At 42.7% G+C, this 27606-nt stretch overlaps 2 protein-coding genes across 8 annotated transcripts; one reads left to right on the forward strand and one right to left on the reverse strand.

Moving 5' to 3' along the window:
- Nucleotides 1–831: 831 nt before the first annotated feature.
- On the forward strand, nucleotides 832–10282 carry casd1 (CAS1 domain containing 1). Its single transcript, XM_034600720.1, has 18 exons — nucleotides 832–1063; nucleotides 2176–2272; nucleotides 2565–2685; nucleotides 3331–3375; nucleotides 3484–3546; nucleotides 3661–3705; nucleotides 3820–3943; nucleotides 5088–5302; nucleotides 5422–5841; nucleotides 5942–6031; nucleotides 6117–6236; nucleotides 6421–6577; nucleotides 6754–6833; nucleotides 7155–7256; nucleotides 7384–7524; nucleotides 7860–7937; nucleotides 9065–9157; nucleotides 9316–10282. The coding sequence occupies exons 1-18, from the start codon at nucleotides 832–834 to the stop codon at nucleotides 9583–9585; spliced, it is 2493 nt and encodes an 830-aa protein (XP_034456611.1). The 3' UTR covers nucleotides 9586–10282.
- A 1972-nt stretch (nucleotides 10283–12254) lies between these two features.
- sgce (sarcoglycan, epsilon) lies at nucleotides 12255–23999 on the reverse strand. 7 transcript variants are annotated; one of them, XM_034600736.1, is made up of 13 exons: nucleotides 23817–23995; nucleotides 22443–22550; nucleotides 19136–19258; nucleotides 18512–18669; nucleotides 18065–18137; nucleotides 16376–16574; nucleotides 15679–15841; nucleotides 15164–15378; nucleotides 14659–14685; nucleotides 13982–14170; nucleotides 13572–13615; nucleotides 12928–12965; nucleotides 12255–12786 (listed from the first exon to the last, which is right to left on the reverse strand). In XM_034600736.1, the coding sequence occupies exons 1-13, from the start codon at nucleotides 23860–23862 to the stop codon at nucleotides 12736–12738; spliced, it is 1434 nt and encodes a 477-aa protein (XP_034456627.1). In that variant the 5' UTR covers nucleotides 23863–23995; the 3' UTR covers nucleotides 12255–12735. The 7 variants fall into 7 exon arrangements, with proteins under 7 accessions (XP_034456627.1, XP_034456630.1, XP_034456629.1 ...); XM_034600739.1 differs by lacking the exon at nucleotides 22443–22550; XM_034600738.1 differs by lacking the exon at nucleotides 12928–12965.
- Nucleotides 24000–27606: the final 3607 nt, after the last annotated feature.

Raw genomic sequence — 27606 nt, forward strand, 5'->3', positions numbered from 1 at the left:
AAAAATGTTACTCATTTCACTCCACATCTGACTTAATACTGACCTGCTGACTTACAACGGCTCCCACTGATGGTGAGCAGGTAAACTTCAAACTTAACAATAATATTCTGTGCACGGGATGGGTATTGGTTGTATGGCTTTTAATTTGTTAACCACTTTGTGTTTAGTTGTTAAGGGCTGTACAAACATTCATTAATTGATTTTTTTATATTTTTATTATTTCCTTATGTTTGTATTGCATGTTTACTTAGGGCGGGGCAATAAAACAAAATCAGTAATTATCGTTATATAATTGTCATCAGTGGCATAATATAACAGAAGTCCAACATATATCAACACGATGGTTGTGCATTGTGTAAGAACAGTTAGGAGGTTTAACACAGTGATCTACCTCAGATTTGTAAAATGTTGTAATAGTAATACAACAATATACTTTATTTATTATTATTATTATTATTAATAGTAGTAGTAGTAGTAGTAGTAGTACAACAATGTTACAAAGTGTTTGTCATTCTCAGTCCACAAAGAAGAGTTTAAAACCAAAACATTCAGTCAGGAGCACAAATCTACTTTTAATTCAAAACAATAATAATATCAGCTGGACATATAACTTCATAAAGTCCAGCCCTGTTTGACTTATGTATTGTTTCTCTTCTGTTGTTTCTTACTTTCCTTTGCTTCTGTAACACTGAGGAAGTACAGATGTCATTTTAATCTTGTTTTTATTAAGATGACCCGATAGACGCACAGGGATCCGTCTGGTGAACGAAACATTAAACCCCGGGACCCTCTGACCCTCACGCCGCTCTGCACCTGCTGTGAGCGGCGGTGATGGAGGAGGCGGTGCCCGGGCAGGTGGAGCCGCTGCGCCGGGAGCAGCCGCCGCCGCCGCTACACTGCACAGCTGCTGGTTGTCATGGAGGAGCAAAGATGGCGGTCCTGGCCTACAGCCTGGGTAAACGCGAAATAAACCAACACTTCACCATCAAAAACGCCAAAGTCATCTCGCTGACGGTCGTGCTGCTGCTGCTGCTGTTCCACGCAGCCTCGCGGTACCATGGAGGTGAGTCTCCCCCCGTTTGTTCAACTTACTGCGGACGCAGCCGCCGACCGCAGCTAATGCTAACGTTAGCCCCGCTAGCTGCCCTGCGCTCCTCGGTCCGCAGCCTCTGTCCCGTGCCGCTGGTGACACGTACGGACGCTGCGGCTCGTTGTAAAGCAGAGGGGACACCTCGCCGAGTCGATTCAACAGCAGCAGCAGCACTGACTTCTACCGTCGGTGCTCCTGCTGCTAACAGAATCAAGCTAACGCACCGCTTTTTATCTGTGTTTACATGCTCCGATCAGCACACGCCTGGTTACTGCTGGGAGAAGCCATGTGTCCGATGCTGGGACCAACAATAGACACAACAGTGTCATTGGCACCGGGAGGCCAGTGCTTATTTACATCGGCAGCTTTAGCCCGTCTGCTAACAGAAGAAATAAATGCTAAATATGAATGTAGCGTTAACTTTGCAGCAGCCTGGCGTCTGTGTCAGGTCTGTGACAAGTTTGCATTAGCCTGTCTGGTGGAGATTAGTTAGCTGCAGAGGCTTACTGCACTGGAGGCTCGTTTCAGGTGTTCAAAAGGTTGCATCTCCGTTTATGCACATTAAAAATCTGCACCCCCCCCACAACACAGCGACGACACAAAGCCCAGATCAGGACTGAATTCTAGGCATGGCACACATCCACCTCGCAGCTGGGTCGCAGAGTGTGTGCACGTCCACCATGAAAAGGGATCGGAACCAGAGACCTGTGTGCGCGCACTGGGAGCAGCTGCTCTGGCTGCCGATGACACTGAAAATGCCCCTCGTCTCTCGCCAGCCCGCTGATCCTCCATGTTCTCTGGTTTCTATGGGTTGATTCACTTGTGGGTGACTCTATTCATTTTGCACATTAATGAATAGCTGGCGAGATTTATCCTCGAGCTAAATTGCTGATGACTTCATCTCGTGCTACGGCCCCTAGCAGAGCCCCGCATTGTGCCCTGGTCCTTTGACAGCACTGAATGAAAAGCCAGGGCACCATTGAGACAGCAACTTTCAGTCATAGTTGCAGAGGAGCAGAGGCTGAAAGCGAGATGTGTGTCTTTGTCTGGTCTTACTGGTGGCTTCTCTGTGTCTTTGCCTGCAGGCGGAGACTCCTGCGAATGGCTTCTGTCTAGAGGACGCTACTTGGGGGAGAACGTATGGCAGCCTTATGGCTGCATGATGCACAAATACAAAAGCATGTGAGTCACACACACTGTTGCAAGGTTACTGTATAATGTACACATTATATTTGAGACTAAGTGTGTAGCATTGATGGGTGAGGTGTGTTTGTGTGTGTGTGTATATCTGTCAGTAAGGATGTATGAGTAACCCTTGAGCTAAATAACCAATTTAGAAGATATATCACATGGACAAACAGCGTGTAATAGGATCCCCTTTTAATGAAGTTACTACAGGAGACGAACCATCAGGCAGATGGTGTGCAGATAAACAGTTTTCAGATTCCTCACCATACATTTTTTTGTCTTACAGCGAGGCCAAAACCTGCCTTGCTGAAAAGCGGGTGGCCTTTGTTGGAGATTCACGAATCAGGCAGCTATTTTACTCCTTTGTCAAAATTATAGACCCTGAAAGGAGAGAGGATGGAAACAAGGTAAATATGAGAAACGGCAGCATGTGAACCCTTCTTGTCTGTTAATCTTTCAGACGACAGACACAAAAAGGAGTAGGGTATCTATAGATCTACATATTTAAAGCACAGCTACATAAAAGCATTGGTGTACACATAGTCAGACATTGTTCCATTTTCTCCCGGCTTGTTCCAGCCTGGCAACTGCAGTGTGGCTGATCCATTAAATGTTCCAAATAAGAATATGTTAGGTAGAGCAGAGAGAGATGGAGCTGTCTGTATTAATCACAACAGCTTAGGAAACAGGGCTGCCGGTGTCTACAGTTAATAATAATTTTACTTGTACACTTTCCCAGTTCCCTCAAACATTTATTGACCAGGGGGGAAAACAACCCTCTTTCTCATTGGCTTTGCAATACTTTGCTTAAATGACACCATACCAAATGTAGGCCTGACTATTGTAGTGTACCATTTGCACTGCTGTAAATATAATGAGGCCCGTCAGACACAATTTTGATAGTACAATGGTTTGCAGAAAAATCCAGCACGGAGATGCATGACAATATGCAGCAGTCACAGCTATTTCTGTCTGATCTTGTGCTGTTAAAGAGAAGAACAGTATCAGCCTAACAGACTTTCTCTGTGTCTGTCCCCATGTAATGTCTGAAGCATGAGGACATTTCCTTTGAAGAAGAGAGTTCTTCTGTGAATGTGGTGAGCTATTTCTGGATGTGTTTTTTTTTTTCTCTCCTGTTCTCAGTCTGTAAAAACACAATCGCTATAAATCTTTAAAAAAAAACATCCCCGTTTTTTTGTGTTTAGGACTTCCTGTGGTATCCAGAAGCAAATAATTCAATGAAGGAGCGTTTGATATCATGGACACACGTGAGTTCTGTTATTTAAAAAGTGGGGAGTGGAGAGAGTTTCACAGACCTGAAATTGTCAGGGTGGGTTGGATATGGATTTGCTGGTAACTGCAGATTTACTCCTGTGTTGCAGGAAGCGTCAGTAAAGCCAGATGTTGTCATCCTTGGAGCCGCCACTGTAAGCTGTATAAATAAGTGCTTAGCAGAGCTTGCACATTTCTTGATAAACAAAATAAAGATGTTGGCTGAGTTGTGTCAATCTTAATTGTATCTATTTATGTGCCCACTGCAGTGGTCCATCAAGTTGCACAGCGGCAGCAGCGAGGCCCTGCAGCAGTACAAAGTCAACCTGACAGCCATCGCTGTGCATCTCGAGAGGCTGGCTGACCATGGAGAGGTCTACTGGGTGCTGCAAGGTAAGCAGTTCTTCCACACTCCCAAATCTGGTAGAAAACTCAAGATGGCAGCTTTTTATTGCTCTGTTTACACCCGGCATTTACATGCATCCTGGGCGATCTGATCACAAGTGGATCGCTCAAAGTGCAGTTGTGAAAGCAAAGCTCCCACACTTGCGTAGAGATCTGACTGCTCAAGCCAGATTTGGAGTCGGTCTGCACATTGACCACATCCTTTTAGCAATGTGTTTGCGACCTCATATTCAACGGATGTGGTCTGCATAAGAAGAAGTACCCATTCACCTTATAAAATTGTTAAAGTTCTTTTTGTCCACGACATCTGAAAAGTACCTTTTATTATAATAAGGCCACAGAGATATATCAAGAAACATCTTGGGAGACCAAGTCTGTGTTGCTCTGACTTCTTCCTCTTTAAATTCCCATCAGACTAGGAACAGGAAGTGCATTGCTGCCCCAAGGCAGTTAAAAGCAACAACACACTTGGTCTTTAAAACCAGAAGTGATTTACATGTTAATTTGCATACGAGCGGGGAAGTGAGACGTGATCATGCATCGCACGTGTGGAGATGCATTCTAATTCCAGGTGTGAACGAAAATCCTTAGAGCTGATCTGATCACCCCAGATTCTACTTAACACTAGACTGGCACGCAATAGAGCCCACACCTCTGTCAAGGACCAACAGTCATGGTAGATTCAATCAAGCTGCTCCAAATTTCATATCAGAGATATCAGATCCCTGAATATACCATATTTTTTAAAGATCCATTAGTTGTCCTTGCATAAATTGGTGAAAATGTCAAAAAATACCCACACCTCATCCTTCCACCGAGTTTTAATAAAATCAAGTTCTTGTTTAATCCTACTAACAAACAGACAAAGGGCAATGAAAACATAACATCCTTGCTGGATGTAATAAACAGAGCCTGTAATCATTCATCTTAGTCAGGGTGGTAAAACATTACTGCCTCTTCTCTTCACTACAATGATTCATCTCATATGTGATTGCCGCATCATTTCAGTGTCTGTTCGTATTTTTTGATAATTTCACACATGTGAATCGCAGACCTTTATGAATATCAACTTCTCGTATATGCACCTACTCATCTGAACCTTTCTTCACACCATCACACCACTGCCCTGTAGACCCAGTTAATGAGGAGGTGCTGAGTGAGAACAGGAAAATGATCACCAACCAACAGCTGGAGCTGTACAACGAGGCGGCGGCGGACGTGCTCAACAGCAGCAAGCGTAGTGGCAGGTCCCGGGTCAAGCTGTTGGCCGCGTCCCGTCAGGCAGCACTGGAAACCATCGGCCAGTCAGACGACGGCCTGCACCTGCCCGAAAGCACCAGGAATGTGGTAGGCAGGATATCATGTCATAATGTCACTGAATGTTTGGCAGCACGGTTGTTTTTTATTGTTAACTTTGAAGGCTGCTCACATCCTCCTCACACCATCCCGTGTAATTCTCCTGTCAGGGGGCCATGGTGCTCATAAACTCCATGTGCAACAAGCTACTGAGGCCAATCGACGGCTCCTGCTGCCAAACGTTACCACCCCCCAACTTCCTGCAGAAAATGGCGGCGTGTTTCTTCCTGGGCTCGGCCCTGGTCTTCCTGGTCCTCCACGTCCTTGGCAACAACCGCCACCGCCGACCTGTGCCCCCTGATGTGGAGAGCCTCGAGGAGAAGAAGCCAGCGACTGCAGCTGTCCCCTTCGGTCCAAAGGCGCCCTTCCACGCTCTCTGCAGGATGGGCCTCATTATGGGCTATTTTTACCTTTGTGACAGAGCAGATGTGTTCATGAAGGAGCAGAAGTTCTACACACACTCCAAGTTCTTCATTCCGCTCATCTATATATTTGTGTTGGGAGTGTTTTACAGCGAGAACAGCAAGGAGGTGAGACATGAAGTGCTCAGTTTAATTAATGTAATGATGCACAAAGTTTATTTTGAGTTTCTGAATTCAAATCCGGTTCAAATATGTTTCTCTCGCACAGACCAAATTACTCAACCGGGAGCAAACAGAGGAGTGGAAGGGCTGGATGCAGCTCGTCATCCTCATCTATCACATATCTGGTGCCAGCGCTGTGAGTTATAAATATGTCTCCTCCACAAATATGTGGGAGAAAGCTGCTTTGAGGAGGTGTTTATTGATATTTGTGTGTGTTCCAGTTCATTCCAGTGTACATGCACGTGCGGGTGCTGGTGGCAGCGTACCTGTTTCAGACCGGCTATGGACACTTCTCCTTTTTCTGGCTGAAAGGAGACTTTGGACTGTATAGAGTGTGCCAGGTGAGGGTACAGTCAGTCACTCAGTTACACTTTAACCAGGAAATTATGACTCAACCCAGCCCATATGTTTGTACTTCAGGATGACGTACCACCATCTTATTGACGACAAAGCAAATGTAGCTTTTTGTTATCATTTTTACCAAGTGTCTTTATGTAATCCTGTAAATCATTTACCCCACGCCAGGTGCTTTTCCGTCTGAACTTCCTGGTCTTGGTGCTGTGTGTCGTAATGGACAGACCCTATCAGTTCTATTACTTCGTCCCATTGGTCACCTTCTGGTTTGTCATCATCTACGCTACGCTGGGCATGTGGCCCCAGATCCTGCAGAAGAAAGCCAACAGTAGGTGTCATGACTGATTCCAATTAAAGAAACTTTCACTGTATTTGTTTCACTCACTTGCATCATAGTTCTCGAATATGTGAGTCAATACACACAATTATTCTACACAATAAATGTGATGCTTGTCACAAATGTCATCAGCAGGGTCACTAATGTCTGTCTTGTTTTCTGAACAGGCAGCGGGATATGGCACCTCGGGGTGTTGGCGAAGTTACTGGGCCTCCTGTTGTTCATAAGCTTCTTTGCATTTTCACAGGTGAAACAAAAATATCTTAACCTGATCAGTAAAGACTGTAATCTCACTTTAGTTCTGATTTGGTTAAACTTAAAATAATATTATGCTGCAGGTTTTATATTGATTTTATATGAACAATCCCGTGTGAGAGGCGTTTATGGTGACGTGTCAATATAACTTGTTTACACAGCACAGTTTGAAAACAAGATTTTCAAATACAAGAATGCTGCATTTGATCATTGTTTTTGCCTAAATTATAAAAAAAATGGATGGATATACATAAAAAATCGGAATGGGAACTACATTTAACGTCTGAACTATGCTCTCATGTTTTTGGTTCAGGGTTTCTTCGAGAGCATCTTCTCCATGTGGCCCATCTCCAATTTCTTTGAGCTGAACGGAAGCATCCACGAGTGGTGGTTCAGATGGAAGCTGGACCGATTTGTAAGTCAAACGTTTGAGCATCAACCCGTTCTGTCAAATGCAAGATGACATTAGAAGCTTCTTCAAGTGGCACAAAGTTTTTGGAACTTGTAGAACAGCCTTGTTTGAATGTGTTACTCTTTTGCAGGCTGTGATCCACGGCATGTTATTCGCCTTCATCTATCTGGTGCTGCAGAAGCTTCAGGTGCTGTCCGAGGGAAAAGGAGATGCTCTGTTCCCTGGCAGGATCTCCAACCTGCTTCTCTTCCTCTCTGTCGTCTCCTTCATAGTAAGACTTCTCATCTTATTGTGAAAAAATTTGCCGCTTGCAACAGCAGCTTAGGAGAGGATTGTTACAGACTGAGGTGTTGATACTTGGGTAAATACCACACCTTGAAACTCAACCCCAACTGTCTGCTCTTTGCGTTATAAGAATGTTCTTACTTAAGAGTTTGCTCATCAGTTAGCTATGCAGAATGTAACACAAACTCAGTTTAGTGACCTGATCTATTCATCTCACATGGATAACTACGATCCTGTGCCTCATATGTTGCACTTCCTTGTGTTTGTTTAAACCGAAGATAAAGAACCTGTTACCCAACTGCTCCTCTTCCTCGTTTCTAGACTTACTCAATATGGGCCAGCAGCTGCAACACCAAAACCGAGTGCAATGAGATGCATCCTTACATCTCTGTGGTCCAGGTACAATAATTATCTTTTTTATGGCTCTCTGCCTGTAATAACTGTTGATCCTAATACTTTTGATAATGTGTGTGTGTGTGTGTGTGTGTGTGTGTGTGTGTGTGTATATATAGTGTTTTATATTTGTGATTCTAGATGAGCTTCTAGATGAGCTTTTAGATGCCATGATCCAAACTGCATGACTGAATTTAGAATGTAATAACAAGGGAGTTCCCGGTTTTCTTAAGGCTGAAGATAGCACTGGTATATTTATAGTCGATCCCACTGGGGAACTGGGCTGAATATAAGGTCACCGACTGCATAGTTTAACTTTCTTTCACCCAAACCATGAGATTTGTTTGGGCCCTCTTTTGGGTTGGTCCTGTTTATACGTGACATCAGCATGCATCCTGGATCGTCCAGATAAACTGCCCAAGATGTTTCATTGTCAGAATAAATTTCTGTGAACTGGAGGAATTACATTTTCCCGGGACACATTCACATACAACCCACTGCTGAATATTGCCTGAGTGATTGGATCTCAATGCAGGTTGGGTGCATTTACGCATGTACTTTGAGCTGTTCACCTACAGGGTGGCCGCAGGTCCTTAAACATGATTAAATTGTCTAAAATCAGATTGGGTTGGATTGGATCACAGCCAAAGGTCACTGCCAATATTCCTCTCAGCTGCCAGACGATTGGTTTATGCTTTCTAGTAGCCAGCATGCTAGTTTGTTTATGAACATGGGGAAATCCAAGGTTAATGATAAATTGCTTGAGAATGAAGAGCACTTGTGGTGGTTAAAGCCAGTGCGTGGACCTGCTATTGAAGCAAACTGTTCCTTTTAAACTTGGGACAATGGGGATAAAGGCAGTGGAGTCACTTGTGGTGTGTTTTCCATTGCCAGTTTGGTCTTAGATTTCATTTCAAGTAGTCGTACAAAGTCTTAAATTGAGCTTGTTAGTCGCTGTAGACACCCTGCATGTTCAGACAGGTACAAAGAGGGCCTCTGTGACTGTATATCACACTAACTTGAGTGTGAATGACTCCTTTTACTTCAGCCCACAACAAATGATAAGAATCAGAACAGAACAGTCTGTCACAATACTTTGACTCTGAATGGTCTCTGTCTTCTGTTGTCCACAGATTCTGGCCTTCATTCTTATCAGGAACATTCCTGGCTACGCCCGATCTATATATAGCTCCTTCTTCGCATGGTTCGGAAAGATCTCCTTGGAGGTAAGATGGACGTTACAATACTTCAGAAACAACTCAGAGTCCTCACCGGCTCTGTGTGTGAGGTTGTGTGGCTCCCTGGAAGTAAACGATTTTAAAAGGAGGAAATGAGCACAAATTTCATGACCCACTGTTCATCATGCATTGTTTGTCTCCCCCAGCTGTTCATATGCCAGTATCACATCTGGCTGGCGGCAGACACCAAGGGGATCTTGGTCCTGATTCCGGGGAACCCTTCACTCAACATCATGGTCAGCACCTTCATCTTTGTCTGTGTGGCTCATGAGATTTCCCTCATCACCAACGACCTGGCCCAGGTGGTCATCCCCAAAGACAGCGTGGCCCTGCTGAAGAGGCTGGGGGCCGTGGGGCTCCTCAGTCTGGTTGTGCTGCTGCTTGCCAGGGGCAGCCAGTCCACTCCTAGCCCCTGATGGGACTCCTTTGATGGAGAGGGCTTGGTAACCCGCTAAGCCCTCTGCTGAGACTGAGGTGAGGTACGGATGCAAGCCAGGAGCTGGCCCGGGGCTTGAGGCTACTGCTGGCCGCAGGAGACGGCGTCAGCAGCGGTAGCTCAAAGAACACGTGGGAGATCAGATTCTCACTGCTTGCCGTGTTTGAGCAGAATCTGTACTTTTTTTTTTACTGCTGTGAAAGTCGCACACTGAAGAAAAGAAAAAATGCCCAGAAAAAGGAGGGGACTGCTTCTTTTGAAGGGCAAAATTGCAAGAGAGAAAAAAAGAACGCTCCAAAAGTTTACATTCTCTGCATTCAACAGAAGAGCGGAGGAGGAATTTTTATTTGGAACAAAAACAGGTCCTCTCATTTCAAGACCCTCGTGCTTGCTGTGTGAATTTTTTGCAGCGTCGCTTCTATTCAGCCAAACAAAAAAAAAACAGGCTTCTTCTGTCACTTAACAGTACTTCCTGTCATTACTTCGATCTGGAAGGGGTCACCAGACACACACTCCGTCCACATGGCAGTCGCAGCTGAAAGTGTTTTTTTTTTTTTTTTTGCTCAGGTGGATCCATAATCCACATATTCAGATATCTACACTTGTAGGATTCAAATGTTCCGTTGGGCTGCATTCACTGATCAGCAGTGCTTTGTACAGTATTTTCCAGTGACTTTTTAAAAAATAGTGTGAGATATCTAAATATGCAATATATGGACCAACAATATGGTTTGCGTGATCAAAAAAACAGTTGAGTAAAAAACAAAAATTGGAGTGAAATTGTGGATTTGTTGGAACCTCCCTCAACATATTTTTGCGATTGTTTTTGTGAGTTACTTTAAAAAAACGTTTGCCTTGTTCTGAAAGGTACTGTGGTCACCTGCTATAGCCCTGAAATTCTATGTGATATGTACAGTATTTAATGATTTAAATTAAGCTTATATTTTATACAATGGTTTTTTTTTTGGGGCTTTGTTTTATTCTCACGCCCATGACTGCTTGTTTGTGCAGGAAGTATTACATTGATAATTTTCTACTGCCTCAGATACACACCACAGAGATTGAGCCTTTACAGTCCACTCCCCCCCCCCCCATCGGTCCTATAAGCAGCTGACTTCAGAGTCTGTGTATATTTGTATGATAGAGTGAGATATTTATTTTCTACAGTCAGGCTTCATCAGTGTTTTTAGTCCTTCATTAAAAACATGCCTCATAGCTCTGTTGTAAAATGCTGGGTTGCACATATTGTACAATAGGGCTAAAAGCTGACTATTCACGCTCCCCTCTGCTGCCACAGCCGGTAAACTCTTTGGTCAGCGAACAAGCGATGTGTTGAGACGGAATGCCTTTCGAACATGCAGCTTTTGCTCAGTGGCTTATACACGCGGAACATCTCCAGATGTGCGTGGTCACGTCTGCGATGTAGCCTGGGATCACAATCTTCCGTCACTTCGCACTTCGCATCGGGGCCACATCAACATTTTAAAAAATACACAACTACTTTGTAATGCACTGACTGAGCTGAGGAGACGTATTACTGTAGGTCAAAGAGAAATCTTGTATATTTCGTCAACTGACAAATGGTCTATGTCGCTGCTTATTTATCTTCACAGACGTTTAGGAGATCGGCCCTTTCATTATAAGGCCTGCGTTCTTCTTCTCATCTCTGAGGGGGAAACGTTTAACAAGGTACCAGTGCAGATACGTCATGTACCCAAACCCATTTTTACTGGAGGAATCTGATGCTTAGCTCAGATGATTTGGCAGAAAAGAAAAGAGAATATTGTAAGACCCAAACTGTCTTGCATACGATTTTAGAGTTGCGTATTATAAAGCCCGACTGATACGGATTTTGGGGTAAAAAAGTTATGATATCGATGCATCGGCTGATACATATATTTAAAATAAACAATATACATTGCCAACGATTTAAAAAGTATCAAATATAAAAATATTTGTATTTTAGCCCTTGTTTTCATATATTTTAAAAATGCAATTCTGCACTGACAGTAACTATAAATACAAAAAAACAGAAATAGAATCAATTATAAAACACTAAACTAAATTGTATACATAAATGCACTTTTCTGCATTGTTTATTCTGTCAAATAAAAAATTCAAATTGCCACATACTGCCAAAAAAAACCAATACTGATGTGTGTGTGAAGGGCTCATATCTGCTAATACGATCGGACAAGTGTTTTTATCGTCGGGCTCTAGATATTTTCATCTACCGTGTTGTAGTTAATGATCCCAGTGTCAAGTCGTTTTCTACACATTTATGTAGCTTCCCTTTATAAAGAAAAAATTGTCTCACAAACTGCAACTTTCAAGGCCGCTTCCACCATCCATCTGATTGTGTACAGGTTGTGTAGTTAGCCAAGCGCCAAGTCAATTTGTAATTTGTTTCACGTCCTTGTATAGATGAGACTGGCATTTCCATGCTGCAATTTCCTTTTTATGTGTAAAGTTTACTGACCTGTTCTCCCGTCTATAACCGATGAACAGCTATATATTTGGTAACTTTTTTCAGGCCTTCATGGATCTCTTTGGTCGTGTAAAAGCAACAACTATTTATACCCCAGTGCAGGGCCTGTTACATGTACATTCTTTTGTGATGTCTTTAAAAAAATGTGAAATATATCCACATTATTTATAAATGCCTTTATTCTGTTGTACATTGTTAATAATTATTTCATATAATGTGCTTTTTTGGCCTCCATGTCATTCAGACGTTACTGTTGTCCTGTTTATTAATGGTTTTTACATCCAGTAAAAACAATTTTGAAATATTTTATTGTCCTCATGTGACACATTACATATAACACATGACATGACCACATGTAAAACTCCCTCTCTTTCCTTTAAGAGCTCCATTGTGCAAAGCAAGTAAAAATACAAACACCGTGGTTTCAACATTTACACATATATTCCAAAATATTTTATAATCTTCATCATTAGCTAAGCTTTTATATTCTCTGTCACACTCTCACTCTTTAAGGTGTAAGTGCATGTGGATGATAAAACTTTGTAAAGACACTTCTGAGGCATGCAGATTGGCACAAGTGTTAGAAAAACACAAATATATAGATATGGAAACTACTGTAGCTCCGACACCGGTGTTTTCTGGTCACAAATTAAGGGCTTCGGCCACCTTTCTCTCCTCAGGAATACCATTTACCTAGAATAGACACAAAAAGCCACACATGAAAAATATGATGAGATGTTAGACGTGTTTAGCAGAAGATCTGAAATAACCTCATGGATAAAAATAACTCTCAAATCAGCAACATTAAGTGATAAACAGAGCAGCGGTACCCACCTCTAACCTTCGAAACGTTGACATGACATAACTATCTCCTTCGTTAGCAGTGAACAGAGAGAGCAGTGTGGTTAGTTGAGCATGCAGGCCACTACCATGCACACAGGAGGGCGCTAACACACCAACACCAGGGAAAAACGATTAGCTCTCAGTAAGCTGTGTCTAAATGAGTGAAGTCTGGGAATATGTGTTGATTTTTTATTGTACCTTCGCCAAGGAGGTTATGTTTTCATAGTCGTGTGTCTGTCAGGATTACAAGACCTAAAGAAATGATTTCCATGAAATTTTGTAGAGGGGTGGGGCATAACCCAACCTCAGATTCAGGAGAACATTTAAAAAAAATTTACATTTTCACCAAATTCCCATGAAAAAAATAATTAGATCTTGATGAAAAGAATCAGGCATATTTAGGGAACTGTCATCTCTGAGTGTGTGTAATTTAACTGAATTTAAAGCGACTGTTGGGCCTTGGCGGAGGTACTGTATGCGCTCTACTCTAGATTTTACAGTGAATGATCTGTACATTGTGCTGACACCTACTTGTGCATACACCTCAAACATCTAAATTGAGCAGTTTCACCACATATCACACATACAGGAACAGTGAGGCAGGCCGTTATATAAAGGCTGGAGGTAGAACTAACCTGATGGCCGCTGCTGTGGTATCGTAATCTGATTCTGCAGGTTCCTGGAATCACAAACAGTGATATTATGGCAAACACACATGAGCCTTTCATATCATGTGAAAACACTTTGTACTTAAACATTTTTCCAGTATCAAGCCCATTAGTAAAAATCATGGGACGGCTTGAAGCTCTTAAGCTGTGGTTGTATTTTTCTAAAGGCCTGACTCGCTCGCTGCAGCTTTAGCCCTAAACATGGAACAGTTAGGGACCTGAAAACAAGATTAAACCATAAGGCTGTTGTTTCGACTCATATTTCCCCCTGTTGACGCCTGTAAGCCATACATCTGTGGGCCTGCTAATGAGCCCGAGTGGTCATTATGAGCGTGTGAATTTGTTTTTTCGCGTTTATGTGTAATCCCTGTACTCACGTCTGTGTCTGCATGAGGGGCATGCTGGTGGTCTCGTAGTTGTCGGGGTGGAGGGGCGGCACCACCTCGCCGCTGACCGGGTTGAAGACGGGCAGAGTGGAGAGCGGCCAGGAGATCTCGCGGTTCTTAGACATGCTCCGCAGCTCCTTGGTGGACTTCTGGATGGAGCTGTGGTGAACCAGCTGGATGCTGGGGAGGGCAGAGGCAGTGGAGTCAGTGTGAGCGTGTGATGTTGTCGTGTGCACGCTGGTGTTAATTTGTGTCGTCCCTTTTGCAATGCTTTATCTACAGAGCGATATTAAGACATTTTGTATGAGCCAGCGATTTGTGTCTGCCGCGGTGAGATATGCATGCTCCACAGAAATCACCCGCTGTCACCTATCCCTGTGTCTGACTCATGGTGCGAGATACTTTATGTTCTCAATCTTCAAGGCTCGGGACATTTGAAAAGCAATCACTGCTAACGGCGAGAACTCCTGTCGTCTGTTCATTAGATTTTTGAGCAGCCCACTGGATGAATGGATGTCAACACACAGATGAGCTGATGAATGGTTATGAGGAAGCAGTCAGTGACAACATAGATAACAAAACTGCGAAACCAAAAAGAGAGGAGGAGGAGGAGGGGGGGGCGGAAACAGCCAAAATAAAGAGAAACACATGAGAGGTAAAACACTTACTCTGGTGTTTGCATGTTTCTTTTTTCCCTAGAAACAAAACAAAATGGATGAATTAAATACTAATATTAATAGTTAAAGAGACAGCTACACACACGTGAATGGTATGATGAGTAAAGACTGTGTGGAAATGCTGATGGGGCGTGGAACATTGAGGCAATGAGGGGGCACGTCTCTCCCAGCCTGTAGATGATGGAGAATGATGAAAGGATTTTTAACGGATGGATGAGCATCGATGTCATGCCTTTCGCTTCCAAACATCAAGATGTGCATGACAACATTAACAAAAACCAATGACAGAAATGTATGGGCAACTTAATAATTGTGGAGGGCACAACTGGATGGTGATGACAAGCTGCAGTTCCAATCCAGATTGTTTTTTACTAACTGCCCTGCACTAACCTTTCTGTCTCACTGTCTTTCATGTCACTGCCACTGCTCTCCTCACATGTTTGTCTGGGTGTCTGGTGCAGTAGTTGCATAGAAATGTAAGACCAAGCACACTTACACCCCTTCACGCCGGCAGCACATAGTGTAGCCGAGGATGAAGAAGAGGACTACAGCCACGGCAAAGGGAACGGCCAGCGTGATGAGGAAGTCGTAGAAGTAGTCCCGGTTCTTCAAAGACTCAGAGGGGGGGTTGTACTCCCCAAATTCAGGCAGGATCCCTGTGCCTGGATCAGGACGGGTTATGTATACCGGGACTACTTTGTGGATGTCAACCTGGAGAAATAAGTATGAGCAAGCAAGTGATGTGATTAACCCAAGTACAATTTATTATATTTATCATTAAAGCTGGAATTGGTAATCCTGGAACTCATTTGATCCGAATGAAAAGATCGGCTGCGAGGGCCACAGACATTTCTTTAGAGATGACTTTACTTATTCACTGCTATCAGAACATGAAGATGATTTTATCAATTAAGCTAAAAAAGTGTTTCAGAAACAACTTACCAACGCTACATTTAATGTTACTTAAAAAAACAGAGTTTTTAAACCGTGTTGGTGCGAGAGAATCCTCACCAGAGAAATCTTACACCAGTCGATTTGAAACTGAGCTCTGAACTTCTTGTCGCAGCTGATGACCGGCTCCATCTCCTGACTGCAGCGCAGCTGGTTGTGTGGGCTCTCCACCTCCCGCAGGCACGACGAGAAGGGAACATCAGCTCCAACCATCACGTACACTCTGGGGAGAGGAGAGAAGAGAAGCCGGAGCATTCATCTACATGTTTGTGCCGAGGATAGTGATCGTCGGAGCGTTTCCTCTCCACCGAGTGTTCTCCTCGACGCTTTCATCTTCCAAATCGTCAGCATGAATCTTTGATGCATAACTTATGGCAGTTCATGTGGGCTATTCCCCTCTGAACTGAACCAACTGACAGTGTCTATCAGGGCTGACAGCCTCGTGTGTTCATCTAACTCAAAGCGATCTGAGCGTCCCCAAGGCGCCAATTAAATAAAATGTCAAGAGTGGTGTGAGTGGGCTGGAAATGTTGGCAAATTGTTTGATTGAGGGAGGTGAAGAGGTCATTGATGAGGGGAATCTTAATGTGAGTTAGGCCTCATGATTTTTGCATTAAATCCCAGACATTTTTTTATTTTTATTTTTATATGAGCAAATGTGGAGGCAAGTAGATCCAAAACTTATATTGGAAAATAAAAAACATTTAAAAAACCATCTATCTACAACTACTTGAAATCAAGTCCAGTTCAACCTCACCCTTCTTTGAGGTTATTGATGGGCAGAGGCACGCGGCCGCCACGGTCCAGTGCCGAGGTGATGTTGATGGCATTGAGGCGCTCGGGCTGCCATATGTTCTTCACAGCTCCGAGGAAGTCCCCCAGCACCTCACTGGCCAGCATTTCCTCCACATTCATGTTTTTGATGTAAAACTCGGCCTGGTAGGGCAGAGGGAACTCTGTGGAGATGAAGAGGAGGAACTTAGATTAAGGGCTGAAAACATTGAGAAGCAAATGAGGTGGGAGGGAAGAAGCTAAGATGATAGATTAGAGGATTACCGCACTGTAAAGACCAGAACGTGAAATCACTCGGCTCGTTATGATTGTTCAATTATGTGAGCTAAGAATATTTAATGGCTTTGTAAACTTCACTCAATACTTAGTTTATGGAGGCCAGACAAGTTAAAAACAGGGTCTACAGAGGAATTATCAGAGACTGGGGTCTACTGATAATTTCTGTGGTGGTTTGTGTCCACATGCTAGACCTCCGCTCATCTCTCTTCAAGGGAGACGTGATGTCTCAGAGGTAAAATGTAACATATTGTATAATTATGAAAGATAAAATGACCAGAACAAAATTTTGCTATTGAATTGGCCCAAACATTTTAAAATGCAGTGCCGTGATTTGCCCTGAAATTCTAAGTTTTCTTAACCTTTTAATTTTTGTAGTGTGTCCATAAACCTGAAAAACGTGCGCTGATGCTGCGATGTTCTGCTGACGAAGACATCATTATTTCTTCATTACTGCTGCTTAGTTGACGCTGACTTCACCGGCCTGTCTAGCAGACGCTGGTGTGTCGGCTGGTGTGACTTGGCCTACTTCAGGGGCCAGATGGCACGTGACATCACAGCACAGGGAAAGTGATGTCACATTAGTGCCACAAACATCTGCTGTGCATTCATCCGACTCAGTTCATATTGTGCTGCGTGTACCGTGACTGGTCGACAAGCCAACGCGCAAAACACAGAGATGCACAGATGTGAGGTGAGGTCGCAAAGATGAACAGGAGCGGCTGTGTCCAAATAAATACTAAAAAACCATTACGCTTCAACACAGGACGTTGTTATTGACAGAAGCCACAACATAGACTGATTTATGATGGCTGACCTGAGGTGATACTTCACAAAAGGTCAGTATATTAATTAATGGAGATGTTTTATTTTAGAGGAATAATAAATATATTTGACTGTTGACAAAATATCACCCGAATGCAGTTTTCTTATTTGTAATTGCAGATGTTCAAATGTCTAAACACCATCTGCTTATGTAGATCATGTCACATGATAAAAACTTCTAGTGCAGCAACTAAATGCGCCTAAATATGGTGAGACCCTCTTGTTTAATTCTGTTTACAAGGTCAAGAATTGACGTTTAAGCTCAACAAGTTTTCAGATCTAAACAAAAATACGAACACAGTTATACTGTGGCAAATCTCAAGAACCCATTGGTTAATCGACAAATAGACAAATGTATCAATAGATAAATGAACACATGCTACATTATAGCTCTTTTTTGATTACTGCTTGTTGACAGAAGTAATTAAAGACAACATTTTCTCTTCAGTGAAGTTCATTACTTCGAGGGCTGAACGTGCGCCCAGGATTTAATCAGTGAAGTTGCACAGTCTGATCTCTGTTTGCTCTAAGCTCTCCTACTGGCGCCTCTTACCTTCTGTACCCATGATGTTTATGACCAAGTTGTGCCGTGCTGTCTCGAAAGTGCGTCGGTTATAGGCGGTAATCTGCAACACACAAGGATGAAAGTTTAAGCCCAGATCAGTGCAGCTTATATGGCAGCAGCCCCCTGGACAAGTCTGAGCTTGATGCAGGACGCGGGCCCTGTACCCAGCTGAGACACCGTATAGAGGCACACGTGCACCTCTGGGAACGTTAAGCCTTTTGTGAAAATAATTTTTACAGTAGCTTATAGGCAGACAGAGAAAGCACAACACTGTCTTCCGTTTCGCTCACTGATCATTTCACACCCTGCCTTCATTTTCTTCAAACATTTTAGCACAGAAAGCATCCTGAGCACTTAGCATTCCTTATCCTGTCTTGACGTAATCAGCAGAAGCACAATTCACTGCCCTTTGAAAGCGGTCCAGCAGCCACCCACCTCTATGACAGTGGGCCTGCCAACATTGTTTGCAGTGGGCGATCCGTAGAGCACTCCGTCGCTGTGCGGCGTCCTCTGAATGTAACGCAGCCAGCCAGGCCTGTCTGGGTAACCCATCAAGTTGGTGTTGAAAGTGATCGGGTCATTGATGGCATCGCCTGCAGGGAAACAGACTCCATTTATAAAGTCATAATGACCCCTAAAGTTCACATTAACACATATATATTCTAACACTCACACACCGATAGAACATCATTTGGGGTTTACTATCTTGTCCAAGGGCACTTTGATATCGAGGAGCTGGGGATTGAACCATCGTCCTTATCATTAGGGGGCCTGCCTTGCCTCCTGAGTCACAGCAGGGGCAGTATTTTGGGGGGCACCCAGATGTTCCATTCTGGGTCACAACCAATTCAGTAACTTACATTTAGACCCATTAGCTGGATTGTGGAATTTCTGGCATGGGCAGCTCTGCATTTTCTACTGGTGAAATATGACTCACAATGTACCATGGTAATTATAAGAGTAAAATGTCTCAATGACATTTAGCTAATCAAATAGTTAGACAGAAATTTGTATCAATTACTACGACAAAGTCAAACTGGGGCTGTAATGAGGTTGTACCTGATTTGGGATAGGGAGGGAACTCTCCTTTAAAGTACTCTCTTTCCAGAACATGGACGAACAGGACTCCTGCGGATGGGTAGACGTTACGGTCTGCGTGAGCCCTCGACAAGATGGTGACCACTGAAATACAGAATTCAAATAAACAGAGAGAATTAGCTTCTGAGAGAAGAACAATTTCTACTGTGTGTTATTTGTCATTAATGGCCGGCAATCAGCACTAACTATAAAAGAACAGACGGTAGTACTAGAGGTGAAAAGGTTTGGGTCGCAGGTACTCGCTGAACTACTTCACACTTTGAGAATCACGATGATTGATCCGTCTACTTTTGAATTCTTGAGGTAAATAAAAGAGTTTTCATACACAGTCCAGTCACGGTCAGGCAAAGAAGGCAAACACTCATATTATTAGCGAGTGGAAACACTCAAATCTTGTCCACAGGATTACAAGCTGTTAAAACAATGAATCTCATTGGTGTGTGGCTGACATGCTGTGAGTTAGAACAGCAGTAATGAGCGTCATTTAGCCTGTGCTGAGTTGTTTTCACGCCCTCATCTCACTTTGTCTACATTATGCTCTCTTGCAAAGCTCCACTCCGTTTGAAACACAAACACTTAATCTTCATTTGCGAAGGGAGTCGCTTGGAAATCGGCAGCCCCTTGACAAAAGTGGATATACTGTAGAAGAGGGGCTCTCCCTCTTTTTTTTCTGCATCTCTCTCTTTTGCTAATTCACCCTTTTTTGCTCACTTGTCGTTTTTCAGCCTTGGAGCATTTTTGCGCAGCATTTCTCTCTGTTCACTGTTTTTTGACCCTTTTTCCCTCTCTCTACCTCAGTGGGTGGGCACTCCATTTTTATTAACCATGGGAGACTGTGTACAAGGAAGAAGAGGAGGAAGGAGGGAGGGAGACAAACACAATTTGAACTGTTCTCTCCCGCAGAAACACAACTCCAGGCGAATTGAGGAGCCAGAGGAAAGCTTTAAGCCTCTATGTGCATTCCCCTTTCCTTATTTAGACATTTATTTATCTCCCGATTCATCCTCAACCAAACATTTCTACATTATTATAATCAGATCCCTGCATCTGCACTGTAAGCCCTCTCTTTGAACAGAAGCTGATTTCTAAGGAGAATCTCTGCTGAAGAGAGTAATAGAGCAGGATTTACATTTTAATCCAGGACCATGAAAAGAGGAAGTCAGCATGTGATCTATTAGCAGAGTGCACAAAGGAGGTTAAGATTAGGTGACACAGTAAGCTCCAGATTAATAAGTGAGTCCAAATCTACAATGCCAAATTGCCTAACTGCAGTCTAAGTGACACTGAGGAGCTGTTGGAAGTTAAAAACTGTCCCATATGTGTGATAAACTGAGCCACATCTGTGGCCACTAAGAAGAGAGACGCTGGACAAGCCATATGTCCCATGTCCCCAAGGGCCGGCTCACAGCTAGATACAATCAATAGCATTTAACGGCCACTAAATACTCATAGAAATCCGAGATCCACTGCATCTCTCTCCAACGGCAGATTGAGAAGGTTCCACCTGACTAATCCACATGATAGCTTTTCTTGACGCCACCCGTGACATTAGGATCTAGGTTATTCAGAGATCGAGAATAAAACCTCATTCACTTTCTGCACCCCGCTTGGCGCCCTCTGTGATGACTCCAGTCGATCCGTGAATTCCGCTCTGAATGCAGACTCTCAGCTTCTATTAAGCGACCCGTTGGGCCTCATCAATTCTTCACCATGCACTCCCACAGTCCCAGTTCAAGGTCGAGCACCGGCTATTCTTTTCTTCTCAGAGGCCGACTGGATGCGGTGTAAACATTTGTGACACGTCCTCGGAGGAGACAGGCAGGACATACAAGCGAGCCCAGATGGCCTGGTCTTGCCTAATAGGCTGCGGAATAAGAAATGACCTGTGGGATTTGAGATGTGTTTTAGCCTATCAACATTAACGCTTTGATGACAGCAAACAATTAGGCCTGACACACACTTCTGGCCCTCTTCTGTTAGCCAGCCTAGCTTGCAGGTTACTACTAGACTGTGCCCCCCCGCCCCCCCCCCCCCCCCCCCCCCCCCCCCCCCCCCCCCCCCCCCCCCCCCCCCCCCCCAGAGCAGCCAGCAAGAGTACAGATCACTGACTAAGCTACGTTGAGGCTCTGCTAATAGCATCAGATCTGCTTATATGTGGCGAGCTGATGCCCTGCCAGGCCTTCTCGAGATGATGACCTGCAGCACTCTTAGTGTGCATAATACATCACCAATTAAAGGTTAATACAAAACTATCCGCTGTAAATTCATCTGTCGGCTCCAGCTGTAGGGCAAAAGCTGAGTCAGAGGTGCATTGTGCTGAACACAGTATGAGACTGTTGCGTAATAACTGTGCTCACAAACGTATAAGAGTATAAGTATTATCTATTAAATAGCTGTTGTAAGAGATTTAATTTCTGAAACCAACACAAACATCCATAAATATCACGCTATTTGACTAACAGAGCTTGAAGTGGGGCTGAAATTGCTAACTAGATTTATTGCTTTCCTGCGCCGACCTTGGACTGAGGTCTCAGGAGTGATGTTTTAGAAAAAACACCTTTGGCATCGTGGAGAGAATAAACCACCCTTGTCCCTTTAATGGCTCTAGGTAACTGAGGCCTGTAGCTAGTTGAGGCAGAGTCAGTCGGGGAGGGTTGTTCTTTAGATCTGTTTAACCAGTCTCATATATGCATGTTGTCAGGGTCAGGAGGAATGCATGTGCTTCTTTGGTGTTTGGTGGGGAAACACAGACAACAAGGATTGCTCTTGTTTGGGCCAAAGCTTTGGTTTGCTGCCAGTTGATGGGTCTGAGCCTCGCTCTTGTGAGCACAGACCTGGAAGTGAAAGTAGTTGGTGTCACAACAAGCAGAAGTCGATGACTAAGGAAAAGAGCTGGACACGAAGCAGCCGGTTAAATCTTCTATAAAGGTAATAAAATCACACATTTGTCAATTGAAGAGAGGTTATGTGTCACCACAATGTTGAATCGCTGCTGTAAAGTGTCAGTAACTTATGTTAAACAGACTTTTGTTTCATAGTTAATGATTTAGGATAATTTCAAAATCTAGCAAGCGCAAGGTTTAGCCCAGATTTCAGCAAACTGCTATTACAACAAACATAAGTGGGCCAAGTCTGTGAGGCCGCCGACTATTGAAAACAATAATGCCAGTATTAATGGGGAACCAGTTGAGCGTGTCACTGTGTTATGACAGGCGGGAGGGGACAGCGGGTCAACAAATGAAGCGCACCACTGCACACACCCACTCACCGTCTCTGTACAAGGCTGTTCTCTGCTTCAAGCCCATGGATCGCTCCATGCTGGCATTTCTCTCAAGTAACGTGTCGTGTTCCGTGTCATTGGCACATGCAAAGTAAACTATTGGATCAATAAATCAAAAGCATGAGTGGAACAAGTGTGTCTGTCATAGGCATTCTGAACTATACATGAGTGTGTCAGCTTGTTTATCACAGCTAGCTAAAACCGGTGCTGTCTGATAACAGAGCTGACTTAAATCCTACCAGCACAAACTTTAAGAGGAGTGAAATAGAAAGTAGAAACTGACAAAAATGAAATAAAACCTTAAAATCTGAGAAAAATAAAAAATAGATAGGTATGACATAATAGGCAATGGAAATCATAAATGTTTTAATCCTCAATAAAAAAAAAATTGTATGGAATGGAAACGCTGCTTCTCCATGTTTTGTTTTGTGGGTGGCATAAGAAACCTGTTACAGGCGTCCTGAGAGGCCTGAATGGTACGTTTACACTTAAAGATGAGATAAGATGAAAATGTATTGATCCTCACACTGGGGAAATTGAATGAATGACGTAGGCAAGAGAATAAAAAAGATTTAAAGTATGTAAATTATATACACCTTTCACTGTAGTGGTTTGTATAGAAATGTTATGAAGTAAAGTGCAGTGGCACAGGGTGACGAAACCACCATTATCTTGGTGCTGGAAAAAAAAACAGGATTTATAGTCTGTAAAACTGTGGATTCAAGGACATGTAATAACCAAACTCTTCATGGTCATATGATTAATTTCAGGGGCCCTGTGATAAACTGCTTTATTATTATTAGATAACTAATAAAGTTGTGATTTAAAATAGGTTTTGTCCACAAAAAATGCTGTGTATAAGTGTATAAGCTGCTATAACAATTAATATAATAATATAACTCTGATATTGTGTGTTATTATTGTGTAAATCTATTCCCCACGTGTAACTAAGCACAAAGTGAGCTGCTAATCTACTAATAAGCCCTTTATAGTATATATCTATGTGTCTATATATGTAAACAAAGGCCTGCTCCAGGGGAAATATGCTTTTTCCCCAAAAGGACATTAAAGCTAAAATGAACGACTAGCAAGGCAACATTAACCATTAGCATTCTGTTCTTCTCCATAGATGTAATACACAGCAGAGAGAGCACCGCGTTTAGCTTGAATGCTAACACACACTCCACCATAATAACGGTGCTGCTGTCAGTGGTTAGCCTTGTTTTCCATGTCTCCTCCTCCTCCTCGGAAAAAATGAGCTAACTGCGGGCTAACGGGCTAGCTAACTAGCATCAGGAAAAACCCAGAGCTAACGAGGGAACGAAAAAAGCCCGTGATTTCCCCCCAAGAATCGATACGTACCCGCGGACAGCCACACCGCGACAGCTGCAGCCGACATGGTGCTCATCCCCCTCGTGGATCTCTCATGGAAGTGGGTTGTTTTATATGGTATTTATATGAATCGCCACCGGGCTCTGACAGACATAGTAATAAGCATCCTGCAGCAGTCCTCCCCTCCGCCTCCCTCCTCCGCTGGACACAGAGACGCCTCTCATTGGCTGAACATCTGGATGGAAAAACATGGCTGTCTCGTAAAACTGAGGCAAAAAAATAAAAAAAAAAATAATTATGTGAGATCACGTTCATGAGAGAAAATAGATTTGACTGGGATTTGATTCAGATCAAACTGAAGTAGTGAGCTCATGACCTTGTCTTCAACATGCAGATTTTATTGTCTCTCACATTTAGTCCACTTCACAACAAGATGCTTTTTACACAGGGTGGGTTTTTAATGGCATGTTAATCTAGTCTTTTTTCGAATTTGAATATTAATAATAATATGAATAACTTTACATATTATATGTTATAGTTTTACTGCACCTTTTAAAACAGCCCTTGACAAAAAGGACAAAGAAAAGCAAGAATACAAGACATCTAAGATAAGACGCAAATCAATACAATGTCATTTAAAATCCGAGACAGCAAATTATATAGCACAAATCGAAGATGGCCGATAATATGATTTAAAAATAATGCCAAGAGAAAGAAACATAAGAGTAAGTAATACCCCACATATTGACTCGTGATGACAGAAAACACACACTCACACACAGGTTTACACAACTATCCTGATTAGGACTTACGTTCAATGTGGACCAAACCAAAACTTTTTACCTATAACCTTAACAATGACCAGTTCATACCTCACACTAACCTTAACCTAACCACAATTCACACATGACCCCTAACCTTAACCATCACTGCTTAATACCGTCAACTGAACCTAATTCATCAGGCCATTGAAAGTGCGGAGCAGCTAATATGTCCTTTCTTTCCCAAAATGTCCTCATTCCGTAAGGTCTTGGCTCACAAGGATATAAGTACACACAGAAACAGACTTACAAACACACAATCACACACACACACACTGGGACATGACCTCCTGAGCCCAGCTGTAAGAGGACACAGACGTGTTTAAGAAGTGTGCTCCAATCTGCTCACACCCCCTGCAGAGACAGTGGCAGCAGACAGATGGTCGTGTTTTTTGGCCCCTTGGCTCCCACTCAGGCCTGCTAAAGGGCAGCTGGACTTTTAATGATTCACCCCTCACACTGATGTCACCCACCGCTAAGAGAGCACTCCTGCTCCTGCAGAAAAAGCATCCTAACTCTCACTATGATGAGCCGACAGTGGTCGCCAATTGGCTCTGGTTTGAGTGAATTTGTGTTTGATTCATTTCCTCCTCCGTGGTGATAAACATGATGCCATTCATCCTCTGCGCTCTACAGTGCGTGGCTGTTCTGTTCTCACACCCTCCCTCCTTCCCCTCAAGATTATTTTTAGGGTTGCTTAGCAACATCTTCACAGAGTCAGTATTTGGACCAGGTATCAATGCATCACAACAGTCACTAAAAGACCTATGCATGCACTAAGATGCAGGAAAATACAACATTTCCCCCTTGACAGGTGGGTAAGGTTAAAGCCAAATCAGTCAGTTTCATATTGATTTGAATTGATTTCAGTCCAGTTCTGTTTCAGCGTAGTCGACACTAAGTTTTCGTTTACACTGTGCTGAATTTGCTTGTTTTTAATAGTGAATTCAGATGATGAAAGTCTCCTGTCTCCTACTTATTTCCTGCATCCACTCCCGGTTCTCTTGAGGGCTGTTAATGCATGTGAGGGTAAAACTTGTCACTGCTTATTTCAGTGCACCTGCAGTCCAGCACTGAAAAATCTAATTGACTTTGAGTACTGAATATGGCAACACGGCAAACCAAACCAACTGTGTAGAGCAAATAGTCAAACCATTGCTTTAAGTGGGTTCAGCATGAAATTAAATTATTACATAATCGTGTAAATTGCACAAATGCACAAATTCATAAATAACATTAATATAAGAGAAGCGCACAAATACAATTCAAGCGTAAAGAGGATTTTATATGCTCGATCTGATGAATCACATCTACTCTTTAAATGAATTACGATAAAACTTCCAACTTGATTCACACTTGCAACCTCTGCTTACGAAATAAATACGCAAGCAACGCTGCCGTGTATTATAACACGCCAGAACCAATTATACAACTCAGTCATCTTTGTTTAAATAATCACACATTCAGATGCTGACAAAGCTTCCTTTCTAGTGCTTCATCACATGGATTAAGTCCCGTGTTTTAGACGGTGTGTCTGTTGACTCCTGCGTGACCCAGGCAGCTTGAGTTTTTACGCTGTGATCTGCTTCATCATAACACGTTTGAAATATTAATGCACGAAGATTCATTTGGGAAAGAGACGGCAAATTTCAGAGTTCGTTTCATACTACTCTCATAATATGTATTTAATCAAGCAAGGCAAAAAAAAACGGAGCTGTGTAAAAGTAAACATCCCAGAAGATGCTTTTGGGCACAGGAAAGATGACAAAAATATGAGAATAGACCAAAACACTCTCGCAGTGGAGAAATGAAAAGGCCTCTATTAGTGTGACTAATGCTTGGCCAGTATAAAGGCAATGCACTTACATGTTGCAGCAGTCTGGTCTTCATCAGGGCGACTAACCTGAAGTACAGGAAGAATATAGGCCTGTGAGATATCAGGGAGTGACATCATAGGCTTATTATCACAATAGACAGACGTCCACAGAGGGACAGGGTGTCATAATGCCATCAGGACTTTTAATGCCAAATACCCGATGACTAATCATTTCAGGCTGGTCATGTGAGCACCAATTCTTTGAAGGTTATGGCTTACGAGGTAGTCCCTTGTTCTTGGGACACAACATGAGAAACTTTTGGGATTTTCTGCCTTCAGGCCATGGTAAATCCAGGTCTAAATAAAGAAATCAATTATTCCCCCTACTATAACTAGGTTTGTTTTATAACTTGAATCATGAAGTGAAGTGTTCATGTGTTCTAGTCTTTGATGTTTATATTTTCTGTGCAGGCTCATTTGTTGTTGTTTTTTTCTACTGACTAATTGTGGCTATTTTCGTCCAGCTCGAGTCACCTGCTCTGTCTATGGTGATGAGCCTATGTGCCACTTCCTGATATCTCAGGTCTATCCTTGGTGGATGTATGCTATTCTAATTCATCTTTGCTATACAGTAGCCACACTTTAATTTTTCCACAGCAAGAGTGCCTTGGTTTATTTTCTTTTTTTATGTATTTAATCGTGTTGGGTTTGTAAGCCAACGTTATTAGCTATCATATTATTGCACTCTCCTTAAACAACTAAGTTAATGTGCAGCTGCTGCAACATATAGACTTATGTGATGGAGTAAGATAAGATAAGATAAGATAAGACTTTATTAATCACAAAGGAAATTCTTGTGCCAGCTTGCTATAGATTACTGTACAGTACAATACATAGTAGAATAGAATACAGTGAATAAAAACAATAAGGAATTAAATGTAAAATTTAAGTGAAAATAAAAGTAAAAGCATATTGTAAATTAAATAGAAATATTAAGTGTAACTCTAAGTTTTCTAAGTAAAAAAACTATTTTAAACTCTCTTAATTATGCAATAATCACTGTGCTATATTCACTCTGTCTGTGCAATACAGTGGTTCATGTACAATCCATTCACTATAAATATTCTCACACTGCACATTTTTTTCATGTTTTTACACTATATAATATATTCCATTCATATTT

Source organism: Hippoglossus hippoglossus, chromosome 11, assembly GCF_009819705.1.
Source record: "Hippoglossus hippoglossus isolate fHipHip1 chromosome 11, fHipHip1.pri, whole genome shotgun sequence".
Classification (NCBI taxonomy): Eukaryota; Metazoa; Chordata; class Actinopteri; order Pleuronectiformes; family Pleuronectidae; genus Hippoglossus; species Hippoglossus hippoglossus.